General features: G+C 45.8%; 2 protein-coding genes across 6 annotated transcripts; both read left to right on the top strand.

Annotated features, from left to right (window-relative positions):
- The first annotated feature begins 158 nt into the window (after positions 1-158).
- On the top strand, positions 159-7,676 carry uimc1 (ubiquitin interaction motif containing 1). 5 transcript variants are annotated; one of them, XM_057054208.1, is made up of 22 exons: positions 159-464; positions 867-959; positions 1,096-1,180; positions 1,279-1,400; positions 1,561-1,735; positions 1,825-1,988; positions 2,222-2,845; positions 3,062-3,107; positions 3,183-3,283; positions 3,378-3,499; positions 3,571-3,739; positions 3,834-3,938; positions 4,012-4,073; positions 4,954-5,120; positions 5,192-5,262; positions 5,370-5,466; positions 5,738-6,004; positions 6,071-6,143; positions 6,230-6,317; positions 6,390-6,438; positions 6,507-6,540; positions 6,662-7,676. In XM_057054208.1, exons 2-22 carry the CDS (start codon positions 873-875, stop codon positions 6,843-6,845), a joined length of 2,892 nt encoding a protein of 963 aa, XP_056910188.1. In that variant the 5' UTR covers positions 159-464; positions 867-872; the 3' UTR covers positions 6,846-7,676. The 5 variants fall into 5 exon arrangements, with proteins under 5 accessions (XP_056910188.1, XP_056910190.1, XP_056910189.1 ...); XM_057054210.1 differs by having other exon boundaries at positions 6,236-6,317; XM_057054209.1 differs by having other exon boundaries at positions 3,381-3,499.
- A 404-nt stretch (positions 7,677-8,080) lies between these two features.
- On the top strand, positions 8,081-16,640 carry LOC130537405 (hexokinase-4-like). Its single transcript, XM_057054213.1, has 11 exons — positions 8,081-8,144; positions 10,306-10,401; positions 12,660-12,822; positions 12,905-13,053; positions 13,139-13,258; positions 13,765-13,860; positions 14,474-14,573; positions 14,833-15,016; positions 15,105-15,260; positions 15,363-15,596; positions 15,692-16,640. Exons 2-11 carry the CDS (start codon positions 10,342-10,344, stop codon positions 15,888-15,890), a joined length of 1,461 nt encoding a protein of 486 aa, XP_056910193.1. The 5' UTR covers positions 8,081-8,144; positions 10,306-10,341; the 3' UTR covers positions 15,891-16,640.

Here is a 16,640-nt window from a genome sequence, read left to right on the forward strand (position 1 = left end):
TTTGCATTCCAAGTATGACAAGTACATTTTCAAAAGAGCCGCAACTTCTAAAAATTCCGCGGTTTCATCTAATATAATCTGGGTCAATAAACCAAACTACAATATTTAGAATTTCCAATTCTCGACTGGAACCTAAACGCATCTTGCGTAAGGTCACGTGAGTGCGTGGGTAGAAACAAACATGGCGCCGCGAAAGTGAGGAAAACTCATTCGTCAGTGCTTCTAAAACGAACATTAGTGGCTTCAAAACCGTTTCATCCGACCACTGATCACACAGAGCTGCGGCCACTACAGGTGCACTTCAATCGCGAAGTTTCCTGTTGAGAAAAATGGAAAATGTGAACTTTATTTGCAGTTTTAGCCACTCGTTCCCGAGTGTGTTTGTGTAAGCTAACTGTACCAAAACTGTAAATAAGACATTCCTCGATCTTTTCCTCATTTCTCCGTCACATCGCGTCCGACAGGTGAGATAAAAATGACTTCCTTCCTCATCATCTAATCGATAATGTGGCACAAACTGCTGTGTTAACAATTTCTATGCGTTGCTTTATTATACAAGTGTAACGCTATTGTTGTGTTATATAGTTAGTCCGTGGTTTATGACAGGATTAAAGCTATTTTTTTTAATTTGAAGATAGCCGGCATTAATATAATTAATTAAATTGAAAGTTTATTGCCAATCAGTTTCTTTAACTTATTTTTTCACATGTTACCAATAAATCAGTTCAGCCTCGTGTGAACTCATTAGTTTTTAAGATTTTTAATTTTTTTTAAAAAGCATTAATGAAGCAGAGATTTCTTGCAGAATTGTTTTGGGCTGTGTAACCGTGCTTGTTTTTTTGTTTTTCTCGGGTTCTCGGTTAAAGACGAGGATGAGGAATGAAGGAGTCAAGGATGCCTTTGACATCCCTGCTGGAGACCGATCGGAGGATGAAGTGCTGGACACCAGAGATGACAGTGTAAACCCACAAAAGCTTTAGTAAACGCTGTGAAACCTCATGTTATATGATACCCAGTTGGTCATGATTTATGTGACCTTTGCAGCATTTTTCCAGACAGTCCATCTCAACAAAACTTTTTGTCTCTTTCTTTCAGGGCAAGCCGCCGTCATCGCGTCTGTCACCCATGACATTGAGAGAAAAATGCAAACAAGAGAGACAGAACAACTCCAGACCTAACGGTGAGTGAGTGTTGGGTGTCAAAAGACGCTCCACAATATCGATCATGAAGTATTCACGGTGCACGGTGACTTTGTGCATCTGTCGCTGTCGTCTTCAGAGATGACTGAAGAGGAGATGATAGACTTGGCTCTTAATCTGAGTGAACAGGAAGCCAATATCGTAGCAATCAGACGGCAGAAAGAAGAAGAGGAGGCCATGATGAAAGCCATCCGGGAGAGTGTGAGTACAGCGTATTTGACTGTACACAAATATGGACAATTTAGTGACTTTGTAAAAGTCGCCTTCCAAACAGGCTATTTCACCAACAGGACCTCATTCAGGGCGTTCCAGTGTTTTTTACTCTTCACTTCTTAATAAAATCATTCATTGTTTTGTGCAGATGAGACCGCAGAATCAGCTGTGTCCATTTCAAAGTCAGAGCCTGCTGGATGAAACAGCCGCTCCCTCCATGATCTGCCCTCGAAGGAAACTCTGGTACTCAAATGGAAATTCAACATCAGCCGTCAGTCAGGGGGCATCAGGGGACATCTGCACACCAAAGGAGCAGAGACGAGGTTTAGCCCTGAATTCGGCTGTAATTTTCTTACACTCATTCTTATTGTTTCGGTCCAAAGAGGACTTTTATCTTCTTTTTTATTCTCAGGAACAAAACGCAGCACAGATGAAAGTACAATGAGTCGAAAGCGTAAAAGGAAAGAGGGAAGTCCTCTGCTGGAAATGCCAGATTTGCCTCCAACTCAGAAAATCTACTCGCAGACTTCACCAAGCAGTTCCGACGTCCCGGACCTGCAGCTGGACTCACTGGAGGTTTGTCCAAAATTTCTCTGGTGACGCCGTGTTGGTCTGGGCATTTATTCCTGCTTCAGAAAACATCCAGATAGAGCATTTCTACTGGAGGAACTTTTAAAGCTTTAGGCCCGCTTCTATTGTATGTCTTATATAACTTTGTATTTATCGTAGGTGGAAGACTTTTAAACTTCACTCTGGTGTTAATGATGTGTTGATTGAAACATTGTCTTTTCTCTTTACAAACATATCAGGGCTCTGAATTGACCCAGATCGAGGAGTGTCCCCTCCAGAAATCCCCCATCTTCCCCTCATCTTACTTCAAAGCCGAGGTTCACGTCCCCCGCCTGAGCCAGGACCTGCTGCAGACTTGTGTGAGCTCAGGGTTTGTGTGGTGTTCTCAGGACAGTTCTCCTCTGAAGTCTTTACCTGCTCAGCTCGGCAGCCCCACATTTCCCAAAAGCCCTGAACGCAGCAGTGGCCGTGCATTTCGCAAAAGTCCGGTTTTCTCCGACAGCCACCTGGGAGATGGTGGAGATTCAACTCCTGAGAACTGCAGAAGTCCGGTGTTCGGCCGGAATTCTCCGCCTGCGGCCAGTCCGAGTCCCTGCAGACTCCAAGTCCACAACTGTAACTCAAAATTCGATTTCTCATCTCAGGAGAGTGTAACATCTGTGGTGAGATCCACTTCCAGTCGGTCTCAGAGTCCAGTTTTTCCAAAAAACCCTGCAGAAATATCAGCAACCTGTAGAAGTCCAGGATCCTCTAGCAGCACTGAAGGAGAAGCCGAGCACCTTCGAAGTAGAAGTCCCGTGTTTGACAGGACTGAACGACTCCCACGGACTTGTCTGGACATGCAGAAGCACTCCATGAAAGAGGCGAGAAAGATTTAACTGCGCAGGAGGTCACAAAGTCTCAGTTGATAAAACATGCAAATGTTTGGTTTGAGCGAGGATCTGCCAAACTCGTCAGCACACTGACCCCTAGTGGACGTCTACGCTCACAACTGCCAAAAAACTTGACTAAAATTTCTGCATCACCACAATTTTAGCAAAAAAGGTGCATGAATTTATTTAACTTCTCTGTTGTTTCAGGCTGTTCTGATAAATCCTGTCGGGCTGAACCAGCCGTCCCTCTCAGGTACAGTGAAAACTGCTCAGGCTCTTTCTATCCCTCAGCAGGGTGTGACGCTCTGTGGCTGCTCTCCGATTTTAGGTCGTACTGCTGAGAAGCTGGAGGAAGAATCCAGACATGCAGAGCAGCAGCTGAGCAGCAACATGACACTCCTGTGGTCCGATGAAGATGAAGACATCACGGTACTGAGACCCTCCTCACGGCCCTGTTTTACATGCTGCTGCTGTTACATGTTTTACATGCTGCTGCTGTTATTTCCTCCTCCACATGTGTCAGCAGGTAGGTTCTCCAAGCCCGGTCTTTCCAGATGAGATGCCTGTCCACCGGGCAGAAGAACAGTCCACCACCCTCAACCACCTGCCTGGAACTTCTGCAGGACCATCACCAATAATCCGCGGGTACCAAAGCATCCCGTGTGAGGCGACATTAAGTTTTTGCTTCTACTTATCAGTCTTATTGTGTCTGGTAGATTCTCGTTGTCCACCGAACAAGGTCAGAATTTCACAGCTGCAAAGGAGACAATCGGCAGGCAGGAAACAGCCAGCAAGGCGCCCGAGTGTGCAGGCAGCTCGACAGTGCACTACTACTGGGGGGTTCCGTTTTGTCCCCGAGGTCTGGACCCTGACAGCTACACACGGGTGAAGATTTGTAAAATTAAAGGTTGCTTCTGTCATTATTCAAGTTCATTTATTTACTGAAAACTTTTTGCTCCCCCTTTTCTGTGTTTCTCAGGTGATCCTGGCTCAGATGGAGGTTTACGAGAAGAGTCTGAAACAGGCGCAGAGGGGTCTGCCGAGAAAAGCTGAGTGGGGGGAGGCCATCTTACCCCAGCCAGAGGTACCACAGACTGTCTATAACTGGTTAAGACTGTGTAATAACCAATTATTTTAATTACAATATTCTTTTTTAGACGTCCCCTCAGTCGACTCATCAATCATCTGCTGATTCACCCCAAGACGATTTTTCCAGAAGGTAAAAACCAACATGGAGTTCATTAACCACGAGCTGAAGCAATCAGGAGCCATACGTGGCTTAAAAGCACCACACAGAATGCTGACAACACTGTGTGCTGATGATGACCTAATCTTTTGAGCTAAACCTGAGGAGATTCAGTCCTTTTTTAAGACTATAAAATGAACTTTAATAAGTCTGAGGTCTTGTATGTGGAGAGCTTAAAGAGTCAGCCTAAATTTTCCCTTTTGGCGGTCTCCTAGCAGGTTTAATTATTTAGGAATACACATTTAGACAAAATATTTAGTGCATTAGAATGGAATTAGAGAGATGGAATACTTCCCTAATCCTGTGGCTATCTTGTAAATGACTATTGTCACGAGGCTGCTCAGATGATCCTTTTCTAGGTACCCTAACAGACGGGTCAACCTTTATTTGAGACTGTGGATTTCTTTCGTTACCTCAAAATAAGAGATTTCATAAAAGAAATACATGAGCTTTTTCTATAAATCGCTCCAAAAAAATGTAGCATCAAGTTGTGACATTCCCCAACTGTCCCACACTGCTCCAGATGTAAAATATAGCTAGTGTTACTCACTGCTGGAGGTCTTGCAGGAACAAACACAGGTTCTGGCAGGTGGTGGGTGAGGAAATCAACAGAGCTTTATTGGCTAAGCCACTATGATGCTGGGGATGTTAAATGGCCTTATCACTCATAAATATGAATATATGCACAAGTTTGTAATTAAGTACTAGATTATTTGACACGTATGCTACGTGATGAGGATGAAAACAGAAGATTTTTATGACATTAAACCCCCTCAAACAATACAGATAAAGGCTGTGTGCTAAGATAGCCAGGAAACTAAAAAACACAACTATTGTATACTCTGAACTTCAGGCGCGTTCTCCGACTGAGGAGTAAGAAGCCGTGTGAGGCCGGCGACACTAATGCGGAGGGGGGGGAAGGAGGGGGCAACGAAGGCGAGGCTGAATATGAGCCACCGGAGAAGAGAGACGAGGAAGACGGAGGGCTGATGGACACTGATGACTGCCGCGTTTGTCCAGGTACAGAAGCGCCGCCCTGTTTTTATGCAGTTGCTAACACATCAGACGCTGAGATCTCAATGGTGCAACAGAGACGCAGCTGAGCGACATGCATGACGACAGGACGCAAGACGTGATCGTGGTCGCCGACGCTGCAGCACAGGTGAGTCCATACGCCGAGTTGGACACAAACACTCCGAGGTTGGATTGGAAGCCTGGTAACATATTAGACTGTAACTGAGAGGTTTCAGGTGTTCCTTCCCCACACAGCTTCCATCTAAAAGCCCCGATCTGCTGGACGTTGACATGATCCTGCAGGACGATTCCACGGCCGCTGATGAGCAGCTGAAGGAGGCTGACATTGACGGTGAGTCCACACATTTAGGAGGCGAACCAAGGAGATCTGCTTTATTCTTCACTGCTCTGGTACCAAAACATGGAGGATGAATGAGGCATGAGTCCTGCAAAAGCCACCGTAGCTCAAAGGGAGGAGGGTTATCTTCTACTTTCACATTTGTAGCTTTCGGTAATGAATAAATTGCAGATAAAACCAGTTTAGATCCTGATTTTGAAATCTTATTTGTGAACGACTGCGAGCAGAAACGACGCAAACCCTGATTTCCTGCGATTGTTTTCAGCTCTGTTGGAGAGCAGTTCAGAGGAAGACGTCTTAGATAGGGGGAAGACAGAGGAGGACGTGGAGATGGACGACTTGGGAGACGGAGCACTGCGGAGGGCGACGTCCCCCGAGCCAGATCTGCCCGTCACCTGTCAGGCCAGGGAACCCGGCGTAAACTGTCCCATGTGTCAGAGGTCGTACCCGATGACGGAGATCGAGGTCCACGCTGCGTACTGCGACGGTGAGGAAACCACCCAAGACAGGCCGGAACCTGACTTCCACCAAGGTAGGAAGAGCTGACCTTTAATGGATTTTTACCTGCTGATTTTACTGACTTGTGTCTCTTTACAAGCGTCATTGAAGCCACGGAGGAAGAGGGCGCGGAAGGAGGAGGAAGAGCTCGCCGAGTCGTGCAGCACCGTCAGGTAAACGGCGCCGCAGCCTCACCTTGAGCCTCACCAGCCTTCACATCCAGAGATCGGTCTGTTTATTGTTCTGCTCATTTCCCCAGCAACAGAGAGAAATGTTACATCTGCCAGGCTGTGGTCCCCCTGAGAGACTATGGCAAACACACAGAACTCTGCATCCAGCAATCAAAGGTGCTCTAGAATTCCAGGACTAAAGATGGATTCCTTGGTGTCAACAAAATAACTGTTTTTCTGACCTTCCAGACGGAAAATCTGCTGTCAGCTCTGGACAAAACAGAGAGTAGAGACTCAGGTGAGTCTTGTTGCAGGTTCAATGTTTGAATTTAGGCGTGTTTTTCTAAAGACGTTGTGTGTTCACAGAGGCGAGACCAAGTGGATCCAAACTCCAGCCTGGGTGAGCAGTCACAATAAACCCTGACTTTTAAACATGGATACACAGATGAAATACTCCAGCCGTATTAACCCAAACATAAAAATAACAGGCAGTAAAACATCACCGTTTGTGCTGCTGTCAGGTATGTCATCGACCTGCTGAATGATGACGACGATGATGATGTGGCGGAGGAGGCTGACGAAAGAGCAGTCAGAATCAGCAACTCCCCCATCAGGTCCTTCACTCCCATCTCTGAGGCCACCGACTGTCTCATCGACTTCAGGAAGCAACAACGTTCCAGGAAGCTGAACCGCAGGCGGAGGTGAAGGTGACCAGGAGCCGATCCTGATCTGAGGCCTTATAAAACACTGCTCAGTCGGCAGATTTGGAACTGTTTTTTCCCCCCTATGACTGTGTTACTGTTGCAGATGTGTCGGACTACCTCTTCACAGGCTGAAATGTTTCTTGCTGGGGTGCTCTGAGCTTTTTATGATTTTTGGAGTTTTGTTTGCCCTGAAATCTCTAGAAAACACTGCTGGACAGATCACATCATCTACAGATAAATGTACCTGCCCCCAAGCGCCACCTCAACCTTGTTGTGGTCAAACTTGTGTATTTTGGGAACAAAGTGCTAACGAAACCATAACAATCGCAGTGTTAGCATGCTAACAAAAGTGAGCTCCTAATTATTTGTCCTAGTATAGGAGAAGCAGTTCTAGAATGTACAGAGCAACTTTTCTAAACTCAAAAATATATTTATTGCTACATGTTGCTACTTTTTAAACGTCATTATTCTGAGTTTTGCTGATTATTAAATCTATTTTTGACAATAATGTGCTCCCGCAAATCCCCCAATAAATATAAAATTGCAAATTTAGCTTAATAACAACTGTCTGACAGAAACCTGCAAGTGCTGCTATTCTTAAAGCAGAAGAAGTTTTGTCCATTTCCTGTAAGCGGGAATTCATGTTGCCATGACGACGGCGGTATCAGTAAAACGGCTCCGAAATACAACCCGGCACTTTTCTGTGAAATGGTTTTGTTGTGTCATTTAAAGTCCAGTGAAAAGTTCGTTGTCGTTGATCTTCTGTTGTGTCAACGCGTCTAAACATGACTGATGTCGCAAACCAGGAGTAAAATCTTTGTAACGCACTGAATGAATGTGTCAGTGTCATTCTTGGAAACTTTCACATCCAGTTTTTCCATCGCGATCATCTCGCCTCCTTTATGTTAAAGACGAGTTGACATGTCAGCAGCGACCATTGAGCGCCTCCAGCAAGTAAAACCTGTCACACCTGTATGACGTAGTTACGGCCAAACCAAAAAAAAAAGGACGACTGACTCGAGGAGCGTCAAGTTGCCTTTACGGTCTTATTCAGACCCAAATCCCAGCCGACAGTCCCGGAGCTGGTTTAAAAAGAAATCATTTCAAATAAATATTTCCGACTTAATTGACGCTGGGAAACTCCCGCGCGTATTTCATACAGAGATGCACGCGCCTTGCGCTCGAGCCTCGCCCGGCATCCTCCCCGCGCGTTACGTCACGAGCTCGTCTTTAAATTCCGATTCCCAAACGCGGCACCCGCGACAGTCTCAGCTGCCTCGGACTGGCGGAGGACGCAAAGGTGAGTGAGAGAAAATAGACCCTGTCTGGACGTCTCCGTCCACGGACTGATGCTCGAAACTTTTTACGATTACTATTACACTTTTGAAAAGTGTCTCCAAGGCAACCGGTCCATAATCGGATACTTTTCGACTCTGGGTTCGGTGGGGGCGTGGCTTTCCGGTGAAAGACGGTGGATTAAACTGGTTGTCATTCGGAGCAGCAGGGTGTTGTAAGAGAGGAGGACACACACCCACAGATGTGTTCATTTCTATGGCCCAACCACGGCCAGTAGTTTTCAGAATTACGCAGAATGAGTTGCTCAATCTGCTTTGCAGAAGCTAATTTTATCAATTTTCTTTGTCAAGTAAAGATACTAAGGAAAAGCTGGAGGATGAGAATCCGGCATATCTGGCATTCCAGAAAGTTTAGTAGGAGTTCAATGTGCCCAATCAGGAGATTTTTGAAGTGTCGGGGCCGGCGGCCGTTTCTGCAGGCTGACCTCTGTGAAGTGCACCTTGCTTTCAGAGGGGGTGCTACAATAACCCCCGAGAGGATGGAGATGTGGAACCAGAACAACAGGTCACACCTTGACCTGACCAGTTTAACGCTGACGATGGAATAAATGAACAGCTGAAGGTTTAATCTGATCACGATTTGATAAACGGAGCAACATTTACTTGATCTTTACACAGAGATTAAAAAACGGAAGTCTCCTCGAGCAACGTTGCAGCCTTAAGGGAACTTGATGCTATCAGCTCACCAGAAAGCAGATTTAGCAGCAAAGGCTGGTCATGGAGCTAAGTGATCATATTCTCCTAGTTGGCAAATGATGTTTCAAAGATCATGGTCTCCCGATCTCATTTGAATATCACAATTTTAATTGATTGCCGTCAGCAAAACCAATATTGGTCGAAGGTAAGACCAGGAGACGTAGACGTGGTAAAACAAATATTGAAGCTTTAGCTACCTTAAAGTTTGAATGGCTCCTTTAAATCAATGTACACTCTTCCAGTTAGTAATTGAAGCTCTGGGGAAGGTAAAGTGTTCATTTTCACAATTTTTCTCTAGAATTAATCTTACATCCTCCTTTCTCAAGACACTATTGGCTAATTTCTAACTTGTGTGTGTGTATTGACGTGTAGTAACAAGCATCTATAACAGCTCCAACTTAACATTTTTATCTAATCAATCAATCAATCAATCAATCAATCAATCAATCAATCAGTCTCCATTTATATACCGTCTGTTACAATTAAAATTGTCACAAGGTGCTTTCCAGAATCCCAGGGCCAGTGGTAGTGGCACAAGCAACAGTGTCAAGGAAAAACTCCCCTTTAACAGGAAGAAACCTTGAGCAGGACCAGGCTCATGTAGGGGGACCCTCCTGCTGATGGCTGGTTGGGTAGAGAGGGAGGAGAAGGGGGAGGAGAGGAGAGGAGAGGAGAGGAGAGGAGAGGAGAGGAGAGGAGAGGAGAGAGGAGGGGAGGAGAGGAGGAGAGGAGAGGCAGAAGAGAAGAGAGGAGAGGCAGAGGAGAGGAGAAGAGGGGAGAGGAGAGGAAAGGAGAGGAGAGGAGAGGAGAGGCAGAAGAGAAGAGAAGAGAGGAGAGGAGAGGGAGAGGAAAGGAGAGAGGAGAGGAGAGGAGAAGAGGGGAGAGGAAAGGAGAGGAGAGGAGAGGCAGAGATCATAAAAATAAATCAATTATATTAATTATAATAAACTGTTAATTTTAATCAGTTTCAGTTCAGTTTAATCATTAATTGTTGATTTTGCCAATCCCCCACCCTGAAAGTAAAGAGTAAAATATAAATTTTTAACTCTGCTGACAAGGTTGTGTCAGCCGGAGGTTCTTAGCAAAATGGCTTTCAAAGTTATAAATGGATTTAAATTAAAATTTCAGCAAACAATAATTGGGAATGGATGACTGAATTTTGGCGATGATGAGGATTCCTGGAGGAATGCTGACGTTTGAGCATCCAAGTACAGTATCAAAGCCCAGTAGCTTTAACTACTTCCCTTCACGTGCAGATTTACGTGCAGAGTCTCTTTGCGGGCACCACCATCGGGTCGGGGTCGAGCCGCACTTTTGCTCCCTGCTTTCTGGCACATTTTTGTAAATGGGTTTTCTCAAAAGGGATGGCAGCAGATGCCATATTGATGTTTTAATTGCTTCCTCTTCCAGAGAACATTGGACACACAGATTTCCACCTGGACCAACATGAACACAGACCGCTCATCGCTGCATCTGGAGGGCATTCCTGCAGACAAACTGATCACGGTACAGGACCCCCCCCCCACACACGCACACACACACACACACACGCACACACACATCGACTCATGACCTCATGCTGATGAGGAACCTCAGCTGAGGCTCAGAACAGTCATTTGTGTTGTAGAATAGATGAAGTGATAAGATCTGAGTAGAGGACACGTCTGATCTGCCAGAGTCACGATGAAGGTATGAAAATGGCGCCGCCTCCACGGAGGGCAGCGCTGCTGCGAGCGTGTTGGGACAAGAGCCTGAAAGAGAGGAAACATCTGACGCACACAAACTTCACTCGTGTGGAAAATTTCTACAAGTGTTTTGTTTGTGTCCGGACTCATTCCACATGTCCTGAAACGCAGAGGTTATTACTGCTTAATAACTGGCTCAGACGTTATGTCGAGTGTTACTACTTCTTAATAACACTTGACATAACTGTCTGAGCCAATAATGCTGATGTTGCCAGAGGTTAATGTGAGCATTATTGTATCACCTGCCAAACACTGTGACTCAATCCATGAATGAGCCAACATAAGTGAACTCTTACAGTGGGAGAGAGGATAAATGGGCTGGTTATAGTGGAGAGAGGATTAATGGGCTGGTTATAGTGGGAGAGAGGATAAATGGGCTGGTTATACTGGGAGAGAGGATAAATGGGCTGGTTATAGTGGGAGAGAGGATTAATGGGCTGGTTATAGTGGGAGAGAGGATAAATGGGCTGGTTATAGTGGGAGAGAGGATAAATGGGCTGGTTATACTGGGAGAGAGGATAATGGGCTGGTTATACTGGGAGAGAGGATAAATGGGCTGGTTATAGTGGGAGAGAGGATAAATGGGCTGGTTATAGTGGGAGAGAGGATAAATGGCTGGTTATACTGGGAGAGAGGATAAATGAACTGGTTATACTGGGAGAGAGGATAAATGAACTGGTTATACTGGGAGAGAGGATTAATGGGCTGGTTATAGTGGGAGAGAGGATAGATGAACTGGTTATACTGGGAGAGAGGATAAATAGGCTGGTTATATTGGGAAAGAGGATAAATGAACTGGTTATACTGGGAGAGAGGATAAATAGGCTGGTTATTGTGGGAGAGAGGATAAATGAACTGGTTATAGTGGGAGCTTAATGTATTGGTTTTACTGGGGTAGAGAGGCTAATGGACTATAGTGGGACAAAGAAGATAAACGGACTGGTTATAGTGGGACGGAGGATAAAGGGGCGGGTTATTCAGGGACAAAAAAGTTAATGGACTGGTTATAGTGGGACAGAAATGATTAATTGACTGGTTTTAGTGGAAAAGAAGTACACTAACTGGTTAATGAGGGAGTCAAAATGTTCTAGTTCTACCATAAAAGTTCATCTGGAACTTGAATACAGGGAGATACGACTGTCCCTGAAAGCCTCAGACAAATCCCTCAACACCTCTGCCGGACCCATTTCAGGTTATTACAAATGTTCATGTCTGTTTTACATAAAATTCCATTCACACTGACAAAGGGTTCAGCTTGATTTCTAAAAAGATTCTAAATCCCAAATAGTTCTTTTCATCTTTTTTATATTTGTGGAGATTGTTGACACAATTTGAGGGTTTTTTAATCGGCAATAATAAGAGAAGCTAAAGCTGCTTTTCACATTGATTCGATTTGTCCCGACTCGCTGCTTCTTCATGAGCAGAACCAAACCCGCCTCTACCTGCTGAACGTCGCCCAACTCCAACCAGAGAGGCTTCACCTCTTTTTTTCATTTTATTGTGAGGTCACGTGACCGCGACGGCTCAACTTGCTCGCTGATTAGTGAAGCCGCTGAGGCTCCTGAGCACTTTTTCCACTTTTGAACCAAGCAGAAAACAGGAAGATAGTTTGAATTGTTCCTGCAGCCTCCAGAGGATCGTAACACGTTGTACCAGGCAGCCAACTTCCTGCAGAACAGGTCATTAAGTACAGTCAGAGGCACCACGTTATCTGTACTTAATGCTGACTTCGTTTAGGTCTAATCTAGAGACCAGAAAGTATTCAAAAGCTGCTTAAAATGCAGTGAAAAATAGAAATTTGCGAAATCTAATACATGTCAGGTAAAGTAGGTATATATACTATAACACTTACTAGTTGCTTTACTAGTCCTGTAAGCGATGCGTGTTTACAGGCGATGACTGACTGTTGCTATAGTAACAATATACCACGGTGTGCTGTGGCGTATTCCAGCACAGAAATACCTTTTTGAAGGTTTGACTTGAGTTTTAGTGAGTTGTTGAACGTGTGTGTGGGTGCAGCTGCAGGGCTACCTGGAGCCGTTCCAGCTGTCTCTGGAAAAGCTGCAGGAGGTGTCTCATCGGCTCAGGAGGGACATGACCCGAGGTCTGGGGAAACACTCCCACCACAACGCACCCGTCAAGATGCTGCCCACCTTCGTCCGAGCCACACCAGACGGGACAGGTGAGGTCCCTCTGTCACTATACGCTTGTAGTCGTTCTTACCTTCAAGATTGTTGGCTGTAATGACCTCGATCTGATGGCAGAGAAGGGCGACTTCCTGGCCCTGGACCTGGGTGGGACCCACTTCCGAGTGCTCCACGTCCGCGTGGTGGAGGAGGAGCAGAAGGTCCTGAAGATGGACAGTCAGATCTGCACCATCCCAAAGGAAATGATGCTGGGGCCCGGACAGCAGGTCTGACAGCTTTATTAAAGACGTGCGCTCTTTCATGCCCACACAATGAAGCCGCTCTCTAAACGCTGTCACACCCTGGTCACAGCTGTTCGACCACATCGCAGCGTGTCTGGGTGACTTCATCAGCTCCAGGAACCTGAAGGGACAAACTCTTCCGCTCGGCTTCACCTTTTCTTTCCCCTGTGAGCAGAAGGAAATTGACAAGGTCTCTCTCTCTCTCACACACACACACAAGCACCCACACGCACACACGTGCAATCACACACATACACAGGCACGCATGGACACACACACACAAATACACTCACCCACACACAGACACACACGCACAGAGACACGCACGCACACACATACGCACACACCCACCCCCACACACACACACACGCATGGACACACACACACAAATACACTCACCCACACACAGACACACACGCACAGAGACACGCACGCACACACATACGCACACACCCACCCACACATACACACATACACACAGACACACGCACGCACGCACACACATACGCACGCACACGCACACACACCCCCACACCCCCCCCACACACACACACACACACACACACACACACACACACACACACCAGTACGTTGCTGTTATGTCCTAACTACAAGGACAGTTTTGGAGATGATAATAATAAAGATTGCCAGCTGGAAAAAACAGAGATACAATGTTTTGTGTATTTGTGTCTCCAGAGTATCCTGATCCGCTGGACTAAAGGCTTCAAATGTTCTGGAGTTGAGGGGGAAGACGTGGTTAAGTTACTGAAAGAGGCCATCCAGAGGAGAGGGGTGATTATGTTATTTATTTACTTATTATTTACTTTGGAGATTCAGTTCAGTTAAATTAGAACAATGGAGACCGAGTCTTCACTCAGCTGGTTATTAACATTTGTCTCTACTCCATATTTTGTCCCCTGGTTCATCTGGTTTGCGTCCTTTGTATGTTGTTTGCAAGGCAAAAGAATAAAGGTGTCAGGTTACAGTCGTACAGGGCAGAAAAGAAAGAAAATGTTCTTTTCCTTCAGGGTCGGGAGTCTATCCGATACAACACGCTGATGAGTAAAGTAAAACCAGTAGTCATTGAAAACGAATGGACTTTTGTTTAGCATGCTGAATGAGAGTTTCTCAGGAAATGGGGGAACTTCCGACAGCCTTGTTTCCCAGAATGCACCTCAGAACGTGGGCGTGGCCTTGATATCATTTCTCTGAGTGGACGAGCCAAGGAATCGGTCTTTCCTCAGAGTTCTGTTTTTGCTGACTAAACAGATTTTTTCCCCCGGGTGGATGTTGCAGGATGCACTTACGACTTTTGACAATTTCTTTGTCAGCAGTTGGTTTTACTGTGCAGTTCATAAACAGAAAGGATGTTAACGCGTGTGTGTGTGTTGCCGGGTCTGTGCAGGACTATGAGATCGGAACAGTTGCCATGGTGAATGACACAGTGGGTACGATGATGAGCTGCGGCTACAGGGACCAGAGCTGTGAGATCGGGATGATCATCGGTAACTAGGAAAAATAACATGCATTCTAACGTAAAAACAGCATGTCGTCACCACAGAGACGAGGAACACCTTTTCACTGCTTTGACACTCTCACACTATTATAGCAAAGCGCTAACCTCATAAATTTTGCCACGAGGCCCCAACAGTACAAACACTTTTGAATTATTCCAGAATTGTTTGTGATGCAATGGGTTGAATGAACTGATTGAAACAGCTGAGACCCGTTTGACTGGACTGTTGTTTGTCTTCTTCTCAATAGGGACGGGGACAAACGCCTGCTACATGGAGGAGATGAAGAACGTGAAGCGTGTGGAGGGCGAGGATGGCCGGATGTGTATCAACACAGAGTGGGGCGGCTTCGGTGACGACGGCTCCCTAAAAGACATCCAGACTATGTTTGATGTGATGGTGGACGAAGCGTCCGTCAATCCCGGTGTCCACATGTACATACACCTGCTCTAAACCGAAGATTCTTCCTGCTTCCTGTTACCTTGAAATGTAACCTTGCTCCTTCGTGGTGGCCTCCTGTAGCTTCGAGAAGATGATCAGCGGCATGTATTTGGGGGAGATCGTCCGGCTGCTGCTGGTGAAGCTGACGGAGGACAACTTCCTGTTCAGCGGACAGGCCTCCGAGACGCTGCTGATGCCAGGCTCGTTCGAGACCAAGTTCATCTCTGAGATTGAGGAGTGAGAATCAAGCGTCATTTATCCCTTCATATCTGCAGTTTAAGGGCACCGCCGGGAATTTGACCCTCCTGACCCCCTCTTGTTTCTCATCGTTCCTTTCAGAGAGGAACACAGTTTGGAAAATGTTGAACACATCCTGACCAAGTTGGGTCTGAAGTGGGACGAAGTCGATGCCCGCGTCGTGCGAGTGTGCTGCGACACCATCTCCTCTCGCTCCGCTCGTCTCTGCGCCGCCGCCCTGGCGGCCATCACCAATCGTATCCGCAACAACAGGAAGTTGGACCACCTGAAGACCACTGTCGGCGTGGACGGGACGGTTTACAAAAAACATCCCAAGTAGGTAGATGAGGGCAAAAAGACATGAGAGAAGGTCACATGTTTACACATTGTGATGGAGGATTCCTAATAATGTTAATTTATAATGTGCGTAGTTTCAGCGAAGAGCTCCAGGCCACGGTGCGCCTCCTCGCCCCCGCGTGTCACATCACCTTCATGGTCTCTGAGGATGGCAGTGGGAAGGGTGCTGCCATGGTAACGGCTGTGGCGCAGCGGCTGGCCCGCCAGTCCCGGTTGTTAGAGGACAGCGAGGGTGAGGATGAAGAGGAAGAAGAGGAAGATGAGAACAATTGACGATGCTGCTGCGTGGACCATAACAGTTCTCGTTTAATTTTGACCCCGTTCTGCTTATGGGAACAGTATGCAACATTTTACTGGTTGTTAAAAAAGGGAGAGTTTGGTTTTACATTTATTATTGAGTTTATACTGAGTTTCAGGTTCATTATTCTCCTGATAAACGTTAAAACAGATTAAAGGTTAAAAAAAAAATCATCATTACATTGTAATGATTTGAGAAATGACATATACTGCGGTCAGCCACCAGAGGGAGCTCGCGTGTTGTCGATATTTTTATGGGACTTTATGGAAAATTTGTGATAATTATTTTATCGGTGATACCAGAATCCACCTCAGTATTTTAATACGCTCCTCATTCATAATTACAAAAATGCATGTATTTGCATTTATATATCTTTATTGTACTGTGCTGAAGCCGGGGGAGTTGATGGGGTAAAGTCTGTTTTTACTGTTTTTATACTTGTTGAGCTTTTACCTGTGAGGTTTCTGCAGTCAACTCCAGAGCCGCTGCTGCTCCTCGAAATAACCTGAAGAGGGCGCTGCGGTCTGGTTCAAACCTGCAGATTAAGCCGCCTGTATCTGTACTCCCTACATGCCGTTATATTAATTACAGAAAGCTGTATAATGGACGACTGATTGGCAAACAATGCTCACAGACATCACGGTGTTAAAAGTGCAAATTATTTTTCAAACATCAGTTTACATGTTGATTTTCGCTGGTTAATAAATTATTGCATAACACCTACA

Source organism: Takifugu flavidus, chromosome 14 (assembly GCF_003711565.1).
Source record: "Takifugu flavidus isolate HTHZ2018 chromosome 14, ASM371156v2, whole genome shotgun sequence".
In the NCBI taxonomy this organism is placed as follows: Eukaryota; Metazoa; Chordata; class Actinopteri; order Tetraodontiformes; family Tetraodontidae; genus Takifugu; species Takifugu flavidus.